This window comes from Dromaius novaehollandiae, chromosome 5, assembly GCF_036370855.1.
Source record: "Dromaius novaehollandiae isolate bDroNov1 chromosome 5, bDroNov1.hap1, whole genome shotgun sequence".
NCBI lineage: Eukaryota > Metazoa > Chordata > Aves > Casuariiformes > Dromaiidae > Dromaius > Dromaius novaehollandiae.
The window spans coordinates 60,145,552-60,168,066 of NC_088102.1; the positions used below are offsets into that span (position 1 = coordinate 60,145,552).

The window sequence follows — 22,515 nt, forward strand, 5'->3', positions numbered from 1 at the left end:
GACGACAGCGGTTCCTGTCCCATTCACAGCCAAGTAGGCCACCTCCTTCAGTAGCAACCACACAGCAATTACGGAAGTTGCGCTTGTGAAATAGCAATCATAGCAAAGTATTAAAATCCTTAAATAGAAAAAGGAATTTCTTCTGCTGTTGTTTAGCAACCGGAGCCGACGCTAAGTGACAATGACGGATGCCCAAGTCTCCAACCAGCACTTCCCACAGAGCAGTGCTGCTGAAACACGTTTGGTCACCCCTGCTCTCGGACAGCGCACCAAGCAGCAAACAAGCGACCTGCTCAATACAGCATGGCTTGCGCGCTGCAAAATTCTGTTTAATAAAGCAAATAGTTCTTGGGAGCCTCGAATGAACGAATTTACATCTGATATCTAAAAAGGCATAGCAAATTCTTTTTGCCATTATTGAAGCATTTTGTAAAGCCAAATGATTGATTTTGGTACCTCTCTACTTGCTCTGTGTTTCCACAAAACTTGAGGAACAAAAACACCTGAAAATCTGTCAAAACGGGTTGATATCAGACACAGTTTCAAAAAGAATATTAAGGGCAGGCTTGCATAAATGGGCATGTTGTGTGCAATAGTAGAAACCTTGCTTCTGCAGAAAAACAAGTTTAAAAGGTTCTCAGCTATCAAATCCAAAACTGAACTTTTACACTTACCTTAGTGTTCATACAAGATTTTCCACGTTTATACTCTTTGTGACTCGCTCTTTTATCAAGCTTGTTCCACAAAGCTTTGGCCTTCCACGTTGTCACTCTTGACTTCAGTTTGGTGTAAAAGTTTCTATTGTCCAAAGGGTCTAATTCAAGTTGGCGAGTGAGAATATTAAAGGCCTGAATGGTACCTTTGCATGTTGAAGCTTGTACAAAGTTCTCAAATATCTGGCCGGCTTGACTGTATTTTTCATCATCGTTTTCCCCCATGTTCTGAGAGCAGCGTGCAAGAAGGATTAAGCTGGAGCTCTTGTGCCGGGGTGCAGGGGACCAACACTACCAAGCGCTTCCAAGCATGTTACTCCTAGAAAAGACAAATACAGGTCACATTAAAGCAGGTTCTGCCTAATGAAATTAAACCCCCAAACCGCACGTATAGCCGACATGAACACGAAAATACAGCATATGGCCAAACAACGAGGTGCAAGATAAAGTTAGCAATGACATCAAGATGCATGCATTTAAAAACCAATACAACATACCTGCATTGCCATAACACGCACTTCACAGAGGCTGCTTTGAAAACTCTACATGCTCAAGTCTACTGCTTCAACAACAACCAGCCTCCCCTAGAACCTGAGGATTTTCTTAACTTTTGTTCAGTGACAGTCGCTAAGTAATAGATTTAAGACAAAACAAACAGCCAGATGCTTTTCCTAACCAGAATTTAAGTCACCTAAGTCACAGCAAGTACATCTCCAGTAATGCTTTGGTCTTAAGGATCCTTAGAAACACGCAGCCAAAAGTTAACACTATTCCAGGGAAACTTCTCCTGTTACACAAGCTAGGAGCAGGGTTTAGCCAAAGTAATTTAGAATTGGCCCAAGCAGTCGGGCCTTTTGCCATGAGCAAATGCAGAAAACAGGATAAGCAGGAACATTATCACAAGCTACTCCAGAACTGAAGTAACAGAAAACAAGTAACCACAGAGAGCTCCCCCTTTTCTAACTCTCTTGCCAAAACGAGAAAGAGTTAGGTGCTCCGGTGCACGGAAAGGAATTTTATCTCTACACGCTAAATGCTAGAGTTATGTGTTTGGAGTCTTAGCTTGTCATGCGCTACAGACTTAAGGTAGTGATGTTCGGCCCACTAAGCCCCACTATCTTTTCCTAGTAATATGATCACCGTCAAATTGTGTCTGATATTCCAGATAAAAACCCTTATGTTCTGTAAGAGCAAAGATACTCTAAATTAACATCAGTTTGCAAGAACTGAAATAGTTTCATTGGGGCACTCCCTTATCCTGCTTCACCCTTGTTCTCTAACGGGGAGTGTCTGAAATAGTCAGCCAAGGTCCAAAGAAAATATCCAAGTAGCTTTCGCATTTTTCAAGAGAATTATTACAGGTTATGTAGAAACTTGCCCTCAGAAGAGGGTCCATCTGGACTCAAGTCCAGAGATTTAAGTCATATATTCTTCTTCTCGCTATTGAAGAATTAGCTACCAGTCTAAGCAATCAAGAACTAAATCAATGCTTGCCTAACCTGCCACATAATTAGTTATTTTACTTGGAACGTCATCTGTTGGACGATAGTTTTAGAATAAATTGTTAGAAGGGCCTTTGAAGTTTTGCTTTTTAATTTAACACTGTTCACAAACTACTCATTCTCTGCTTGCATTTCCTTCAAAGAAGAAAAGAGAAAACATAACCAGTGTATTTAAGTAAAGCAGAGACCTACCATGTCTATCTCACAATCCTCTAATACAGAAAAATATTATGCAACATATTAAAAGAGATCCTGAGAGAAGAAACAAGGAAGCATTTGGAACAGTCGCATTCCCTGGCTACGCTCAAAATAACCTTTGTGTGCACATCATCATTCTGTTGCTGGTTTGTGGGTAAAATAAGCTGGCAGCACTTAAGAGTCTGTACATTTTCTTAGGCCAAATGTCATGATTAAATACTTTGTGCCAACAATAAGTCAGGAAATTTTTGTTTTCCCCTCTGACTTCTTCATTTATAGTATGCTCCATGCCCTTTTCTGAAGGGCTTCGTGAAGTAAAAGCACAAACATGTTGTATGCCCTGACTCACCAAAGGTCTGATTTTTCAAGAAACCGAGTGCCCTGAGCTCCCACTGACTCCACAGGCATTGCTGATCCCCAGCCCCTTTCCAGCTGGAAGTCCTCGAGGAGGACGAGCAGACCCCCAAAACGGGCGAGGTGGCACGGGGAGCACGGCCACCCCGGCTGCCCCCCGAGCTTTGCAAAACGCAGCGCTTCCTGGCTATTTCTGGGTTGGCCTGAAATCGGCTGAGGGATCCAGAAGGTCCTGGGGGAGCGGGAAAGGGAGGGGACTGCCAAGCAGACAGACTGCTTGCAATCAAGCTAAAATATATGTCTGGATTTAAGATTTACACACGAGTTCTATTATAAGAGGGAGGCAACTAAAGATAGCAACAGCACTATGCAAGATGCTACAACGTGGCTCGAACAGCGTGATCTATAGGCACTCTGGGATTTGAGGACGAAATAGAAAAAAAACGTTTATCAGTGATAAACACTTACTTTGTCATATGACTTCAATACCTGCCTAAGGGCTTAACAAAAAAAAAACCACACAGAACAACCAAAGCACTCCTCTTTTGCCTCAAACTAATTATGACTAGCTTCTTGTTGAGTGAGGAAGTGTCAGTGAAATAATCCACTCTGGACACCACAGCTAAGAGAACGGCAGCGAGATTAGATTTTCTTCATCAGTGTTGCCTCATATCACTATTACCTCACCACCGCAAAAGATTTTGAATGACTTAATAGCTATAGAACAATACTCTCCACTGTTTTCATTAGCTGACCACAAGATTATCATCATGTTCATATAACACAAATATCTCTAAAAGTCAGCTCTGGCATAACCGATAACAGAGTCTGATCACAAGCCCCTAAAGTTAATTTATTTTCTGTGCACAGAGAAGAGATACTTTTATAGCCTCAACGGTTTCCATGCAGCAAAGAAGGAAGGAAGAGAAGAGCTGAGAGAGCAGAGCCATATCTGAACCTCCCAGGAGGGGAAAACAGGCTGGTCATCACGAGGAGAAAGGAGAAAAGATGGTGTGCACAAACCATGCCTAGAGTACTACCACTTAACCATTCCCTACTTTCATTAAATAGATCACTCTGGGGATGAAATATGGATCTGAAAGCGTCACCACGGTAAGTACTGGTGCTGACGCTGTGATCTGTGCTCGTGAAAGTGGCTAGTGAACTTCCTCTGGAAACCACTCAAAAATACAGTGAAGTCTATTTGAAAATGTACTTAAGTGCTGTAGCCCAACAACCAATTTAGGACCATGGAAGACAAGAAAACTGGAGAGCTGGAAGCAGTACGGACAGAGAGACCTTTTAAGTGAGAGCCGAAGCACTTGTGGATTTTGGCAGCCGTGGATGAGATGCACAGCTAGCAGGAAACCGCCGCGTGACGTCCCACGTTTTACGGGTGCCGAGCGCACAGCAGCGGGCGGCTTTCCCTTCGACGCCTCGGGCATTAAGGAAGACCCCGGAGCGCCGCCGGGCAAGGCGCACCAGGAGGCCGCAGCTGGATGGTTCCTCCCGCCATGGTAAGTTATCCCAACCTCCCTTCTGCCCCTAACCAGGGGCAAACTGCAACGCCCGACGAAGGAAAGCCTGAGAAGCGTTGCTCATCCATGGTGGCTGCCCAAGGAGAAAGCGAAGAACCCAGTAAAGCTTAAAGGCAGGCAGGGGAGAAAGGAAGAAGAGATAGTAGAAGTTAAAATAACAGTGCACGCACACATGTCTGTATATGAAAGTAAAGTATCTGTAGTCTTCGTCAGGATTTTCCTTCAGTGAAAAACTCTTTTACTAAAGGCAGTTTTGAGAACAGCGAACAAAATGCCTCTACTAACAGTTGCTGCTCAAATCGATGCACCGAGCTGGTTCACTTCTGCCGGCATGAAGCCCTTTAACATGATATAGCAAGCGATAAAGTTGAAATACAGGTGTCACTAAATGAAAATGACTAACTTTTGACAAGAGAAGCATGTCAAGTGCTTCTTGACACTGTTTTGGAGTAGCATGCTCAAAAGTTAGAAACTTCTTCTTTCAGTTTAGTTTTCCCATTGTAGAGAGAAAACTTAATTTCAATTCAAACTCACAGCACTTCTGAGTCCCTCCTCAGTCCCTTAGTGCTCCGTTTCTAATATTTGAGAACATGATCCTCAAGGAGATTGGAAAAGAATTAAATTCCTCGCATTTCAACACCACTAATCCTGATGCCATTTTCAATACAGCCCTAGTTCTGCCATGTTTACTGAGAGTAAATTCTTTTATTAAGACTTTAGTCAGGCATGCAGGATACAATGCATTTACTGTTTGCTTAAGGTTAACAACAGCAGAAACAAAAGCATGGATTCTGCAGCATCTGTAGTGATCATTTACTTTGGACTTTCCTCATCACTAGAAACTGCAGTATTTCTGCTGTCTCTTCTCTGTCAGATGTCTAAAAGCTGAATAGCAATGCAAGTGCAACTGGCTGCATTACAGGACTTTCTAGGCTTTTCAGCTTCATTTCTACTCACATTAGGCACTTTGTTTTCATGTTGACCATTTTAAATAGAAGTATTTCTATCTGGAGGAAACAGCTTGTTGGTGGTTTGGTTTCTTTGCATGTTTTCCTAGAACTGACATAATAGGAAAAAAAAAATTAATGGGATTCTGGTAACAACTAGAGCTCTCCCTTGCTTTGCTTATAAAACTAGTTCAAATATAAAAGTAGATCTGCTTAAAATACTTGTTTTCTATTGGTAAGAAACAGAAAATACATTTCTTAAGATGCACAGTCCTAAGAGAAACATCAATGAACAAAAATTCTGAACAAAGCCTCACAAACCATCTCTTTATAAACAGCTAGATGAGTTTTATGTGTTTTTACAGAAAGCTGACTTCCACAGAACTCCTGCAAAATAACTTCTGAGGCCAAGCATGGAATGCGAAACAGCTCCTGCCGAGACACTCGCTGCCTCTGAACTTACAAGGTTACCGTACGCGCGGCTATCAGCTTGTTTTGCCGAAGTTATATGAAACATTTCAAACATAGGCTTTCCAACAAGTGCTGCTGTGCTGATTTAACCTGCCACATCTGGAACCGTCCCGTAACATAATACAGCTGGAAGCACACGCAGCAAGGACGCTAACGCCTTCCAAAAAGAGTATTCAGATACCTTCACAGGAAGCATGAAATAAAATCGCCTATGTGCAGGAATTCACCTGCAACGCAGACTAAGCCACGTTCCACGCACTGTGCCTTCAAAGACGACACGTGGGACGTGCGGCTCCGCTTGCGCCCCGGTGCTGCCCCGCGACCCCCCCCAGGCTCGCTCTGCCACGCACAAGCATTTCAGACCAACAATCCAGCTGGCAAACTACTGACCGAGTGCAAACCTGGCAATCGTGTGGGCTTGCCACAGGTCCGAAAGGCTCCAAGGAGGTGGGCTAGGGAAAACATGAACCAGTTCAAAGTGGCAATACTCATAACGAGCAATAATCCATTGCTGATTTCTTATAAGGACTTATTTCCAGTTTTAACTATGTATGTGCCTATACCGGATTCAAGAAAGTATTTTAATGGTTAATAAACTAGTAACCAAAGTGCAAGTTACTTCATGCAACTTAAGGTATCTACTCAGTTTCTTTGCCTAAAAATTATGCTTTCCAAAAACCAAGTTCTTAAGTAGGAAGGACAGACAATAGTTCATAAAGCAAAAGCACCTGCCAGGGCAGACCATTTTTTCCAGGAACTGTTCAAGGATTCAGGCATCAGGCGATGAATCTTAGTGCTTAGTACTGGTTCTGTTTTCTTTTTACCAGCTGCCATATACCCGCTCATTTCCATATATGCAAGCCTTCTCAAAGAGGCACAGCGAGGACTCAGAGGTTGAAGAATCACAGACAACATAATTAACTTCAAGATGAATATAGTTTTTACAGAATTTAGAATTTAATTGACCAAATTAAGGGACTGCTGGGAGCCACACCCTGCTTCATGAGTTTCCTAGATACTCAATTAAATGCAAAAAAAGTATGCGGCTTCAGAAAAGGAAAGCTTGCAGTGAGAGTATTTAACAACTAGTTTTTCTAACAGAGGTGCTAAAACCTCTGTTAAAAAGTCCCAAATTTCCATATAGTCTATATCTTCAAAGATAGCTTTAGCTGATTAAGCCACATTCATTAAGGGTTAATGTCATGCATAAATAGCATATTAAGACCTGACTCTTGTTTAGACTGGTTACAAGAAAGGAAATTTTTCAGTTCTGCTCTAGGAGAACTGAAACACAATATAAACAACTGTAGAAAGTTTATGCTGATGTTCTGGGTTGGGACTACGACAGCAAAGGGAAAAAGGAAAAAACAAAAGGAATTTAACAGCAGCCAGCAAGTAAGCACACCTCTTAAGAAAAGGTACCTGTTATTCAAGTTAGATGATGTTGTGAGAATACTGTCAGTGAAAAAGGATTAAATGGACAGACCTCAAGCTCTGTGAAAATCCTGCCCATCTTTGCCTGCAGTGACACTTACAATTTCAAGCTCACAGAGCAAAATAGTTATGATATAAGGAACACTAGGCGGTGGGGGGTTGTTTTCCCATCAGCACCAGACTTCCCACTTCCAGCAGGACGTCATGAGAAGGGTCAGGCAACGTCGGACAGCCTTACGTAGCAGCAGCGTCCCTCTAGCAGGGCTTTCCTCGCGCGCAGGGGGACGTAAGGACGGAAGGGAACATGCTACAGAATAAGAGCGCGCACAAAGCGGGAACACGCGGACCGTGTTAGTCAGCGACCGTGGAAATGCTATTTTGTCAGTCCTCCTTCCAGCACCGGGGCAATGCAAAAGGAGGGGCAGTGGGATGGACCGTGCGCTTATGGCAAAAAAAATGGGGCTGCCAAGGTGGGACGGTGCCCTGGGAGGAGACCCTGCCACTGGCAAACGGAGACGTGCCCAAGGACGGCAGCGGGGGCCACCAGAAGGAGCTCTGCAGTGAGGAGCCCGAGAACCGGGGACATCCACGTGAGACTTTTCACTGCAGGATGTTTTTTGAGAAAGGAAGTTAATGTTTGCTTCATTTTTTAAACAAAAAAGCAAAGCGATGGTGGTGCTGAAGCAAATTGCCCTATATATGTCTCGGGGGAAAAAGGAACAGCACTGATGTTAATTTTCACAGAATATATGCCCAAACCCCTCTTAGGTAGGTAAAGCTTGTATTTTCAAATGCGGATGCCTGGTTATACAGCTCCTCTCCAGTCTGTTTCCCTCTTGTTAGCGGGGTTGTGCCAATTGCCCAGGAGGTCGCCAGGCCCCGAGCTCTCCCGGCCGGGACAGAGCAATCGGCAGGGCTGTGCCGAGCACCTACGCATCCGACCTCTGCATCAGCAACCAGGACGAACCCGCCGAAAACACTGACTGTACTGCACTGCCAGTTATCAAAGAAAGAAAACGTTATGAGCGCTATTTTCATATGTATATACACACATGCTTTTAGAAATTAATTGTCCTGTTCAAGTGTCATCATTTTTGTAAACACAAGCTAGCACTCAATTAGTATTTCCTCTGGCTGGTCACAATATTAATGTTACCTGTCACTCCAAAATCCATAGGAAGCACAAACAAATTAAAGAAAGAAAATGGGGGAAAAAAAGAAAAGGAGCATTTGCTAATGATGGGTTCTTGGGTTAAACTACCGTCAATTCACCAAACGCCAGCCACTGAATGACACTGGAAAATTGTGAAATTCCACCTGGAAGGGTCCGCCAGACGGTGGTGGAAAACCAGAAAATTGAAGTTAAACACCAAACTCTGTGCTGGGAAACATTTATGTGCAAAAATGGAATAAAAGCTAATGAGTTTGCTTTATAGCCGTTTTCTTCTTTTTGTCCTTGTAAGCTGGACCCATAGTTACCAGAAGAGATTAGAAGAGACATCATTTGTGAAAGTAGAAGCAGTATTTTTGGAAGAGAATGTGCACGATGACTTCTACCCTCTTTCAGCCTTGCCTTCCCAACGACTAAAGAAAAACAAAGTACAAACAAAAAACCCAAACAAAGATTCCAATAGAGTTACAAAAACATCATCCATTTCTGCAGCAGAAAAATCCTCTCAGCAGACAGAGAATTTATCTCAAAGATTATTTGGGGAAAATTCATCAGAAAAAAATTAACAGTGAGAATAAAACATTAGGAAGCGGCCCCTTCAAACGAACCTCTGGAAACAGAGTAGAATTAAGCAATAACAGAAGAGACGTCAATCTGGTGTCATTGTTTTCACAAGGCGAGTGAGGATACGGTCAGATAGCATTAAATTATGATTCATCATCTCAAGCACAGAAAAGTATACTAAGAAGTGTGTAAACTGAAAAAGCACTTATTAACAGTAATTATTCATCACACACAGAGTAAAGCCTGGTTCCAAAAGGCTGAGGTTTATATCCACTAGGTCTGCACTGTCAACAATATTGAAGGTCAAAAGAGGTGGATGCATCTTCTTACATTAAAGCCTCTATGCAACACTGGCCACTTGCTTCCAATCACCTAACAAATGCAATAAACTGTGCTTACATATATAAAAGATGTTATCATCAGACTCTTCGTTAGTCATGCCTTCATCTGGAAAATTTATTTTTCCACTTACCTGTACTTCATTGCACGTAAGTGGGTATGCATGCTAGGAATGCACGTATTCCTAAAGCTAATTCTCAAAAGTTACTTTTCTCACTGTCATTCAGTGCCAACATCTGCTTTACTGTATAAAGGACCCAAAATTTTTGAAACAGAAAAATGCAATCTGAAGGAGGCTTTGGCCAACATCAACACACATATCTGAAAGTCAAGATTAACAGTGATTTCAAGAGTTGAGCATGTGTAAGTACAAAATCGTAACAGGTATGTTAGACATCCAAAGTCCAGAAAGTTTTAAGACAAGTGTTTCATTCCCATGTATTAATGGCCATTAAAATCATTTCATTCCCATGTATTAACACGAAGTTACATGTTACAAAGGCTACAGTTGTCTGGGATCCTAAAATGATGGATGCCGCAATTATTCACTGCTTCTTTGAGCATAATGTTTGTAGCTCCAGAGCAGATTAAAGACACAAGATTTCTTCCCCTTCCTACAGCTACCCAGAGAGAGAGCTAAGGCTGCTGGGGCGCCCTGACTCTCAGCAAGGTCGAAATTTTCAGAGAGAAGGGATTAACTGGTTCTAGATTTGCGGAGCGCCTGGTACAGCAAGGTCCTGATTACAGCCAGCTTTGTTGAAAGAAACATTTTAAAAAGGAAAGAGATTTATGAAAACATCTTGGGTCAAAGCATTTTTGCTTTAACATAGCCCAGACGCTGCAAGACGGCCAGATACCCAACGGCTGGTGCAGGAGCTCAGTCCTGGTGCTCCAGCCCCGCAGAGCTGCCCGGGGGGGGTCCGAGCCCATGGAGCTGCTGCCCCTACCCCAGGGCCCCACAGCACTGGCCCGGCAGCCGGGAAGCCCTCGCAGCCCAACACGCGCCAAGTGCTGCACCCGCGTTTCCAAAAATGGAAACTGGGGAGTGTTTCACAGATTTTTCCAAATATTGGGAAATTTTGGAAGTTTTTATCCAACTTCTGATCAAACAAAACCTAAAATCCTCTCGTGGAAATGCACTTACATAAAACAAACCACCGGTGTACTTCACTACTACACTTCCTTCACGTACAGCTCAAACAATTCTAACACTCCCACATCTTATATAGACCAAGAAGGAGAAACTGAGAACTGACTGGGAAAAGAAAAAAAAAAAAAAGGATCGAGATAAGCATTTTTTTGGATGTAACCTATTCATAAAGGAAACACTGTGAAAGTTTTCCATTTTACAAATAGAATTTTTAGCAAGAAGTTTAGCCAATGAGCCGGAGATCTTGCATTAGCTTACACTTCTCTCTGGCTTTACACTAGCATGGATTTCTGCCTCTCTTCTCAGGGCAGATAAGCAGTACTGCTTATATTTCACTGAAATGTGCCACCAGGCCTTTATCTACATGTAAGTTACCAAGCTTTAGTTCTCCAGGAAAAAAGGGCTAGCTAATGCCTTAATAGGGTGCATTACTCTTGTGATTAAGTACTAATGCAACCGGTGCCCTAAGAGCTGAACGTGCAGAAGGGCGGAGGTTTTGTTGCACCGTCTTTCAAAGGTGGGACATCCTTGGGGCTCACTACGGCGTGTTCTGGGTGTTTGCAAATCCACAAAAACAGCACAAAACTAGCCTTTATGTGTGTTGCAGACTGTGCCGCAGCCTCCCCTACAATGCAGCGGTGGACAGTGGGGCTGAAAGACCACTACGCAGCACCACTCACTCCTCTGCTGCAGAGGAAACCCAAACTGGCAGAAACCACCTTATTGGAAGTGTTTAAAGAAGGTCATTCACTACCTTTTGGCCTTGCAAAGCTTGGGAGTGTGGGGGGAACAGCAGGCTTCAGACCTGCTGTTGGACACTTCTTGCTACTCTTTCCAGCCAGGACTTAGGGTTGTGGGGTGGGGGTGGGGTGGGGGGGGGTTGTTTGCTTGTTTGTTTTTTGAGATGCATGAAATTTTTTTTCCAAACACTGTTTGCACTGCTACTCAGATTACCAAAGTGAATGAACAAACGATAAACAGCATAAAGCAAAGAAAAGCAATGACACCTTCCAAAGCAAAAAGCTGAAGTATGAGGCATGTAAATCACAGTATTTCCCCTTTCAATTCCCAACTGAAGTTAAGAACAGGTTCTTCAGCACGCTGCACCCACAGGCACGTGACCACGGCTCACCCTCCGGCGCCGCGCAGTCATCGAACACAAGAGGAGCCGCACACAGGCCAGAGGTATCCACTGGGAGCCGGGGCGCCGCCTGCCCAAAGCAATTCACTTCGCATCATCCCACTCAAAAAAGTGAGTCTCAATATATAAATGAAGCTTCAAATGAAGTACTTCAGAGAGGAAGAAGTAGGGAACATGTTTATATCAGCTCTCAAAGCAAAATATTCTCACAACGCTCCCTTTTGCATGCAAGTCACACCACAGCCAAATTCTGCTTAAAGAAAACTCTCAAACCAACAGCCCAAGAAAAGAGAGAAAGAAAATTTGAAAAGTGCAGCAGAATAAAGGAAGTGTGTACGACAGTTGAGAGATTTCCACAACGCGTTTCCAAATTATAAACCCTTAAGAAACGGAGCTAGGAAGTGACCGCACAAAAACCCACACCTGTGCGCATCCGAGGACATGGTGCAGCAACTGGGCTTACACGTGCATCTCCCAGGGCTCCTGCTGCCGGGAATTTGGGGCCTTTGAGGAAACTCGCCTGCAGCATTTCGTAGGCTGGCGCGTCTCCACTGCACGACCCGAAGCCCTCCCCGCCCCGGCGCGCCGAGCTGAGGCTCCTCCACCTCTGCCCATCACCTGCTGCCGGACGCGGCCAGCGAGCTGCCTCTGGGGAAGCGATGCAGCACGCCGAAAAAATGCAAAAGCCTCAGCAACGAAGAAAGTGTTCGCTTGCCAGATGCCCTAATGCAGTAAGTCAATCACATCCAGAACAACTTATTCCTAATATTCTAGGATTTTTCAATGCTAGGCTTATTTTCTCCACTGAAACGAAAGATGCCATATGCTTGCATACAAGAAGGAGACCAGAAATTCATGGAGAGGTTGCAAGTTACACAGAGTTACACGAGTTGCCACTACAACCCCTCCTGCTGTTCCTCACAGGATGAGCACATGAAACGCCGCTTTGAATAAATGAAGCAAGTCTAAGCAAGATTACAGAAGAAAAAAATGCAGAAGGCACTTTCACTGGATTCCCAATATCCACAGCATCAACTAATTACGAACCAACTTTTACAGAACATATTTCGCCAAGGCATCTTTGCACACAGTTTATGGCCACGTCCGGACGACAGTTCACCTAAGTATTTTCATTTCCGCATGGGTCAGCACAGTATCAGGCAAAAAAAGCAAGCGCTTTTCCCTCGCGGCAGCCCTTCGCTTGCGGAGCCGGGCCAGCGCGGCCGCCCGCCGCAGGGCGCTGGCAGAGGTCTGTTAGTCATCAGCAGGTTAAAAGGTGACAGAATATAATCCAGAATATAGGCTTAGAGGAGAGAAAAAGCAGGGGAGGAAAAGGCAAAGGCAGAAACCTGAATGAGCGACTTGCACTCGGTTTGGCCCAAGTCCCACCGCCACTTAGCCACTTTCCTGCAGAAGCCCGCCACAGTCACAAAACCACGAGCGATACCCGCCAGCCACGTCAGCTCCGAACACCTCCAGTGACATCTTAAGCACGCTACGCAAGCAAAAACCTCAGCCGTTCCCACCTCTCCTTAGCGCTGGCAAGGTTATCATTACACTGCGCCGCTGCTGTAAAACAGATCCAGTCATCCAGAATTGCACCACGGGGAAGACGGCTCTGCTGAAACCAGGGGAGGACCCGCGCCCGCCGGGGCGTGCCAAGCGAAACTCGCTGCGGCGCGGGACGAAGCACGCCCTCCGCTACGGCAGCCCTCAGCCACCGCCGGGGCAATAAGGGTCACCGCTTCCAGCCCCCCAGCCCCGACAGGCCACGGGTGCCTGCAGGCGTGGGAAAAGCCGGCACGCTGCAAAGGAAGTCCAGGAAGCATTAACAGGCAAAAAAGGCACAAAACGTGAAACAACCGTTTGCAGAGGGTAATGACTGTGAATGTCCTATTTAAAATAAAAATGCATCCGGGAGGAAACTGGAAATCAAGATCCTACATTGAAAAAATAAATAAATAAATAAATAAGAAGTGACTGCAAATATACTCAACAGGAATTATTCATGTGAATACAACCCTGTAAAATAAGTAAATATTTAATACCAATGTTGTCTTTTTTGCTTCAGTTTAATGAGCAGGGCAAGAGGGTTTAATATTTATGTTGTCAATATCAGTCTCTAATGATAATGACCAGGCCCAGAACCATCAGTTGGTTTTCATTTTAAATTCCCTAGACCTGGTGGAGACAAGGAAAACTCTCTCTTCTGGAGATCTTCCTCCAAGGAAACAGAACAATCATTAAAATCGAAATGGCATCATCATGCACAGAAAGAAAAAAAATCATTTGGCTTAACCACTTCCTTCAAAATTAAAAAATTTAATTTCAGCCCTACTTCTGGCGTAATATCATAATGAAGTATTAAACAATGGGCCAAACCCATATGGAAAGAAAGAAATTTGGACTGAAAACACGAGCTGCTTCTTAGTATGACAGGTGTAATTTTCTCATTAGAGAAACAGAGTCATTAAAAATAAATGCAACTAAGACTTTCATGAACTCTTCAGAAGCAGTGATCATAACCTGGCAAAGTCCTTTGATATCCAGAAGGAAAGTCATATAAAGCAACAAAGAAAGTTCATCTGCCTTCCACTTTGCAGAAGTACCAGTAGTTCTCTTCCTCACGTACACTTTCCATAAGCTTTGCATGGAGGCCAGTGCATAGGCTACAGGATAGCTCATCAGGCAGAGAGAGAAGGAAAGATTTACAGTTCTTTGCTTGTCTGTGCGCTACTTTAGGAGAGCCAAAAATAATTTGAATAGTAGCAGTTCGCAGGCTGAGTACTAAATTACTCGAGTGAAAAAATCTGTGATATATCGCACCAATATTTACTTCTAAATGAAACCTTGGATGCAAAAACAGGCCTGTTTCACATTATACGCCATTCCTTTATTTACTTTAGAAAACAGTGACCTAAAAATGTCACTTAAATAAGTACACAGCTATTCTCCAGAAGCAGATATTTGTAATTCTATTAGTCCGAGATTTCAAAGGAGCCCAAATCACTTTAGGAAAGATGTATCCTATTAAGTTCTACACCAGTTATGGCCTTTTGAATGGTTTACTTGTCCAAAAAACCACCACCAACAAAAAAAACCAGCCCCCCCACACAAAATCTCACCTTAAAGGGCGAGAGTTTCATATTGACATTGCTTTGTAGAACTACCTGCTTTATTTGACCATCTGAAGGGTGTAAATAAACGCTCCTTTAGAAAAAGCTGAGTCAAAAAATCGTCAAATACGGTGTCAAGTTGTTTGTGTACTTTATTGAAGGTCAGGTTGTACCCTGGACCTACCTTTGTAAGAGGAAAGTGTTGTGAGCAATGTAGTAGTGTTGCACCGTGCTCTTAAATAGCTGTATAATTCCTTTTGCTCTGTGTTAATGCATGACAAATGCACTGCAAGTGGGAGACAAATATTCTGACTCCATAACTCAGCTTGAAGAGGCTTCTACGAGCACGTTACTAATAGAGTCAGTCCAGTCGTTAGGTCAAATAGTAGCTATAGAAGTGGCTATACACATGTTCAGTGGCATGTATGTAAATACAAACATAAAGAAGGCCTTAAGATGTTACCAAGCTTCTGCGTTTATCATGAAAAACCATCAGAAATATTACTGGAGCCCTCTACACGGATCTATTCAGGGAAAAAACATAACACCTTTCTTGGTTAAAAAAAAAAGAAAAGTGAGCGAGTAAAAGAAAATAACCCTGCTCTTTGCATTTTTGCAGGAGCAAGTGAAGATAAAGACCTTATGACTTCCCCTTTCACACTTAAATCCAGAGAGGAAACTCCCCCACTGTGGGTTTTTGCCCCAGAGTGGAAGGGACGGCTGCTACCTCCTTGGGCGATTTTCTTACTCCCAGGATTTCTTACGTCTGCGGCAAAGGGCAAAGGAGGCTGCCCTGCCCCAGGTCAGCGTCCCACCATGCCACCCAGGGGAAGCGGTGCTCCCAAGGCATAAAGAACCTCCCGCCCATGGCTATTCCATACCTATCTTGAATATATATATATATTTTTTTTTTTTTAAATCAATGTGCACAAAGCCGGTTGGCCTGGTGCATATTAACATATTTTGCTGTCCACTTATCGAAGCATCGGAGTTACAAACAAGATGTGCCTGACCCGTAACGTCGGCTGTGCAGCCCCACAGCATATCCTGGGGTGTATTACCTTACTCACTGCCCCTCCGCTGCAGTTCCAGCTCAGACACCTGCTCCCAAATAGATACCAGGTACCCAGGACGAGAGATAGCGCCTCATGAAATATTTGGCACGTTGTCTCAAATTACCTTTGACACGCACGGTTATTTATACTTCGTGGCACACTGCATGCCGCTGTGACAAGACAGCATCACATAATAGCGTATGTCAGGAATGCAGGCAACAGATTTAAACCGATCCTCACTTCAAGACACTTCTACTAGGAAGCAGGTCACAAACTGAGTAATATCCGCTTTATGCGCTGAAAAATGTATGTTATTCATTTCCAGGAAATAAAATCAACCACCCTTAATCCTTCTCCCCCTCACACACACATCCCATCAGAACAATAGAAAGAGGGTTTCTTTTGTCTTAACAGGTTTACTATTGGGACATACTTAGTTCAGCAGGCAAAGCTCACTCTTTTTAATGCATTTGCTAGATCACCTTCTAACGTCGACTCGGCACCGAGGCACTGTTTCAAAGTGCAATTACAGCAAGAAGCATTTGGTTACATCCAGTCAACTCAGCTTCGAATTATGCGCCAGTAGTTCATACTCACGGAGCTTGTTTCCAAGCCCTGAACACATGCACATTGCTGATGTTCACTCAGCCACGCTGATGCTCTGAGCACAAACCCTGCAGCGAGAAGCGTCAGCTGCAGTCCAGGCACGGGAGACGCCCGCGTTCTCCATTCGCTTTACGAAGAAAAACGCTGAAATCTGAAAGGTGGCTCCAGACTCCAACATTCTGCTGTCCCCACAGCTGTGCCGTAACCTACACAAACTCTCCATTTTCTGAACTGATAAAGAAAATAAAGCGCAGGTGACAACCGTGGGAATTCTTAGCACTCGGTGAAAGGGAGAAACCAAATATTGAGCAGAAGGCTGGCCATTTGGATCTGAAAGGGAACTCATCCATATAAATTATCCAAACCCAAGCATCATGTTTCATTAGCAGTTCCTTCAGGGCAATTGGGACGGAAATTAGGCCCGGAGAAGGAAGATCTCGCACTCAGAAAGCTGCCTCCTTAACGAGGCAAGGAGACGCACATGGAGGTGCTGTTCAAGCTTGGGAAATCTCTCACACTGGGAGAAAAGCAATGGAGATGCAAGAGTATACACTGTGCCAGACCCACCGCTGGGGTGAAGCGGGGAGGACAAGAGGATAAAAATAAAAATCAGCTTGACTATGCACTTAAATACCACATGAAGTCAAGCCACAGTACTCCCTGCAACACAAGCCCTGAATCCTCTCCTAGTGAGTTCAAATTGCTACTTAAACATTATTCCCCAGCTCAGCACAAGGTGACACAGCATACAGAAAATCCATAATAAACAGCCTGATAACAAGCATATATAAGAGATGATCCTGCACAAAAGGAAGCTGCTGTGATGAGTAAGAGGAAACCAAAAACCACTCACTATCTTGTAGAATAGTTTACTAAGGGTGGTGTTTAACCAAAGAGGGGTTTTTTTCAGCTGGAAAGTGTGTCAGCGGAAACTCTGCGTTGCATTATGAATTTCTCCCTTGCTTTTAGCAACTGTCTCTGTTTCTCTAAATTCATCTGTGTTGCCCTGTGTGCACAGGTTTGAAGGCTACTGCACATCCCAAACACCACTAACAGATGGGACTCACCTCGGCCAAAAGCAAGGATTACAGTCACCGCAATACACGCTCATCCGATTACATGTGAGTAAGAATCCCACTATCTGAAAATCTGAAAAACACAAGTCTTCCCAAAGCAGGGGGGGGGGGGGGCAAATTCTGCTTTTGCTTCAGCTTCTGCTCTGCTGTTTTCCAAAATGGTTAATACTTTTATGCTGGACTCCTTAGTATTTTACTCACGCATAACAGACTAGGAGCAAATATTTTGGAAGATCTGAAAGCCTTCCAACTGGCTATTCAGGTAAGAAAGCACCAAAATACGTTGTGTAAAGGCCATTTTGATGCACTCAGCCTTAAAAATAACACTGTGTAAAGGAAATCTTCGTGTTTTTCTGTTGCAAATTTTATAGATGTTTAAATTGCGGTAAAACAATTTAGAGTTGATTACAAAAAACCCCACACATTCCCAACAAAAGTTTCTCATGGCACTGGAAGTTCTGTTTTGACGCTTGGATATAGCGGTCACACAAAAGGATAAATTGAAACACCCTCTTGCGTATTACTACAGTCTACACAGGCAATAATCTGCAAGCTTAAAAAGTCTGAGAAGGGTTTATCATGGACTAACAGAGCCAAAGAAATTGCTTTTTAAGAAGCCAAAACTCCGCAACTACGCATTTACAATGCTGAGCACAGTCATTTTAAAATCCAAATTGGTAATATCCACTTGGCTGAACGTAGCATGTAGAGAAACTGTTGGCATCATTTGTCTAGATCAATGCACATGAGATGACGGTGATTAAAAAAGAAAACTTAAATCTAATCCACATATTTACAACACACAATTGAATAAGCCATCTGCCTGAAGGAGCCAGGTCCCAAATATGTAGCATTTTGAGACAGTAACAGAGAGGAAGGCTAATCTCCGAGCTGCTGTTTTGTCTTCAGAAATATTTTCTGCTCACAAGGTCTTATCATCCCGGCTTAGGGAGGAAAAAAAGAAGAAATGAACTCATGTTCAGATTTTCTGCTATGTACATCAGTGTTACTAGGACACAGAAATAAAAACAAGCAGAACATGAACTAACGGTAGTTTTAAGTGCCTGTTTTAATTAGTGCTACGGCAGTATCTACCTGTCCTGACAAGGAATCAGGCTTCTCTCCCCTCCATGTTGTATGTTGCTCACAAAAATTTGGAGCAAAACAAAACCAAAAACACCCTCAGCGAATGGAAGTCTGGGGCAGGAAAAGGGCAGCTCACATTTAAGCACAAGACAAAATTTTTTCTCCTTTCATGGAAGGCAGACTTTAAATACAACTAAAGATCAGTTTGGGGATGTTTTCACTTGCTTGTAAATGCAACTATGTGTAGATGAAAGAGTTATAGTCTTAGTCATCTTCTCCATGTCAAAAATAAACCGAGCAATTTCCAGAATGTGTCATAATACAATATTAACTATGTATCTGCATAGTCACTGAATCAGTGGACACTTAATATCCTTAATATAGAATATCTGTATTTTCAGGAACCAGTGCCACGTAGGATGCTGGAATACCCTGAACTACCAGCACCACTTTTGAAGGACTCAGTCCGCAGCAGAAACGTCTCTAAACGTGGTCCCAAAGACAAGCAAACCAGAGTCCCTCCACCATGCCCCTGGGAGGCAGAGCCTCCTCCACCAGGACGCAGGACCTGGCCGCGACGCCAGGGGAGCCGAGCCGAGACCGGGAGCTCCTGAGGAAGGTCAGACGTTACCAAGGACTCGCAGCAAACCTTGCAGCCACGTGGAAGACTCCCAGTGGGAAATGCATGGAATTTGAAAGTTTTCCCTTGAGTTTTCAAGATGCTAATTATAAAATACCAGAGCAGTGAGGCAGCAGAAGCAGATACAAGATACATGCGGGAAGAGGTGGAAGGCTTGAAGGACGCTCACAGGGAAACGGGATAGCAATCGCCTCTTCTGCTTTAGGGTTTCTTTAAGAACATTTCCGCCCCAAAAATGAGCTCTCTCACCTCTGTGAGGAATGGGACACGGGCACTGGACAAGAAAACGCTGCTTCAGAATATCTTAGAACAAAAAAAAGCATTTACCTTTCCAGACAATACTTACTTGCAGATCCTAGACACAACTCGGGCAAATCTGAGCTCCTCACAAACCGCAGCGCAACCACCGCTCCAGCGCTGGGCATGTCAGACTGCCCTGTGCTCCCAGGGCAACGCTAGGAACCACTAAGAACAAAAAAGAGAAATTCAGAGTTTTAAACAGAGGTGATTTCTCATTTCTATACCTCTGCACTTTAGGTATTATATTATACTTCCATGATTTGCTAAGCATTCACCCATTTTTACGGATGGGACAGGCCAAAGTCAAGTGGCTGCAGGGCAAGAGGAATCCAAATGCCACATCCTTCTTGTTTTTCATCTGGGCTTCATGTCTCTACCCCACATTGTAAACTGCATCTCCAATATCTTTTTCTAGTACTACGGAGAGAACAGCGTTAACCAACGCCAAGGAGCATTTTAAAGCTTTTGTCCCTCAAGTATTAACTTCACAGGTCTTTCTAACACAGGAGATGGAAAGCAAGCCTGGAAAGCAGAGCTGAATAAAATGCAAGAATCAAATGCAACGATCAAATGCACAGGTACCCAGCTAGTCGGTCCAGCCACAAAACAACCTGTCTTGCAGTATGGGGAAAGCCAAGCTGTAGGAAAGGAGAGGGAGACTTTCTAAACCCAAGTTTAAAATTGGGAAGTGACCACGATGCCTGTGCTATAACTAGGAGTACCTACTCACAGCAGCTGATTCATGGACTACTAACCTCTGTACTTTGGGAGTATGTTGCTTGTGACCCCACAACCCCAGCTCCGCGCTGCTACAACTTCTGTTATCTGCCCGAAAGGCAGAGGGGGCAGGGAGTCGAGATAAGGCAGAGGTGGGGCTGGATTCAGAGTCAGGGGAGCAAAGTGCCCAATTAGTGCTTTGGCTAGTGAATAAAATGGTCACTTTGCACTTGCATTTTAAAAGCAACTTCTCTTTTTAAGCAGAGAACTGTAAAGTTCTTCTACGTTTTTCCCCGTTTATAAAGAAGCAAAACATGACAAAAATCGAGATCAAGCGCAAGGTTCGGTCCGAGTGAGACTAGAGCGTGTTGAGTGCTCAGTGATTCAGTGCAATTTCAGTTCCTAAGACATTTACTGTCTTCATTATAGGCAGGGGGGAAAAAAGCACATGATGTTGCTCAAGTTAGGAGCGAAAGCTTGCTGATGCTTCGGGACAGCGTTTTACAGGTGAATCCTCCATATGACTTGTGCTACAGAAAGGACAGAAGTCCGTGTACTTAGAGAAATACCCAGATACTTCAAACTAATTACAGGTGAATACGTACTTATTTGGAGTACTTGCGTGAACAATAACATACACGACTTCCAGTTGGGTTTTTGGCTAATCTGTTTTCCACCCGTGCAGCATTTTTAGCAGCCACTGCAGGATGGCGAAACGAGGGAAGCGAGGTGCCCTCTTTCCTCCCCGGCCCAGGCACTTCGCGAACACCAATCAGATGCTAATATTCCCGGCAGGCAAGTGCCACAAGTTTTATCGTGCCATTTTAAAGATCAGGAAACCGAGTCACGGGGAGATTAGGAACTTCCTCAAAACCAGCAGCCGGGCGAGCGGCGGTGCCCAAAGGCCTTGGCCAGCCCAGGGCCGAGCCCCGCAGCGTGGGCCGCGCGCGCCGCCTCACCACGACGCCGGGAGCCTCTCCGGCAAACGTAAGTAAGCAAGCAAATAAGTAAATAAGTAAATAAATAAAGTCCAGGCTGGCCTCGACCGCGACCTGCAGGGACCATCCTTCGATGCAAGGACCCAGTGTGGTCTTCCCGCTGAGATCACGTCTTGGCCGAAAGCACCAGCGCGGCTGCCAATTGCAAACTATGGGGGTTCTCTTAAAAAAGAAAAAAAAGCGTCGCCAGGGACCTCCCGGTCTCCTCAGGGAGCTGAGGACTTCCTGATACCGGCTCAGCCCCGCACGCCTCGGGGCAAAGCTACCCACGCCCAGCAGCCGCCCCGCCGCCCGAATGCACGTCACGCGCTGCAGCAACGCACAGAACGCCCGCAGCGAACACGACACCACAATTGCTACCATCGATCAAGCCACACTTCCAACCATTAAATAATAATAATAATAATAATAAGCATGGGGGGGGGGGGGGGGCAGAGGCGGCCGGCGGCGAGCGGAGGGGCGCCAGGGCAACGCGCCTCCAAACGCGCCGCGCACCGGGCGAGCGCCGCCGGCTCCGCGCTCGTCCTTACCCAGTCTTCGCCTTCCTGACCCCGACTTCGCTCCGCGTTTCCGACCGCGCCGTCACCCCCCGGCCGAGCCCGCTCGCCCCGCGCCGCCGCCGCCGCCGCCGCCGCACCTGCTCCGCGCGCACCTGTCCCCGCGCCCGCCCCGCGCGCACTCACCGCGGCGGCGCCGCCGCTCCGCGCGCGCGCTGCCCCCCCCCTGCGCCCTGCGCCCGGCGCCGCTCCGCGCTGCTCCGCGCCGCTGCGCCCGGCTCCGCGCGGCGCCCCGAGCGCCTTGAGCGCCGCGCGGGCGGGGGCGGGGCGGGGCCTGCGACGGGGGCGGGGCCTGCGCTGGCCGAGCCACGCCCCGCCGCCGCCGCGCGTGGGGCCCGGGCAGGGCGAGGCCCCGCCCCCCCCGCGGGAGAGGCGTTCCGCGCGCGACCGCCGCCCTGGGGCTGCCCCTCTGCAAGGGGGGGTGGGGCTTTCTGCACGTGGCTGCCTGCCAAAAACTAGTGTTTCCACGCGCTTCTCCCTTGTCGAAGACGAGTTTTTTACACGCACTTTTCACCTCACAAAAATGAGTTTTTTCCACGCACGTCTCCACTGCCAAAGATGAGTTTTTCCACGCACTTTCCTCTCAAAAATGAGTTTTTTCCACGCACTTTCCTCTCAAAAATGAGTTTTTTCCACACACTTTCCTCTCAAAAATGAGTTTTTTTCCACACACTTCTCCCCTATCAAAGGTGAGTTTTTTCCACACACTTTCCTCTCAAAAATGAGTTTTTTTCCACACACTTCTCCCCTATCAAAGGTGAGTTTTTTCCACACACTTTCCTCTCAAAAATGAGTTTTTTCCACACACTTCTCCCCATCAAAGGTGAGTTTTTCCAGGCGCT

The 22,515-nt window shown here is 45.2% G+C and overlaps 1 protein-coding gene across 3 annotated transcripts in view; it reads right to left on the reverse strand.

Annotated features, from left to right (window-relative positions):
- Positions 1–21,982, reverse strand: part of MICAL2 (microtubule associated monooxygenase, calponin and LIM domain containing 2) — a 121,229-nt gene extending 99,247 nt beyond the window's left edge. Inside the window, exons 1-3 of one of the 3 annotated variants that reach the window (XM_064512983.1) lie at positions 21,800–21,982; positions 19,448–19,566; positions 675–1,032 (exon numbers count right to left, since the gene is read on the reverse strand). In XM_064512983.1, coding sequence (XP_064369053.1) covers positions 675–938 — 264 coding nt within the window. In that variant the 5' untranslated portion in view covers positions 939–1,032; positions 19,448–19,566; positions 21,800–21,982. The remainder of the gene's footprint in view (positions 1–674; positions 1,033–19,447; positions 19,567–21,799) is intronic. The other 2 variants (XM_064512984.1, XM_064512985.1) reach the window with 2 other exon arrangements.
- Positions 21,983–22,515: the final 533 nt, after the last annotated feature.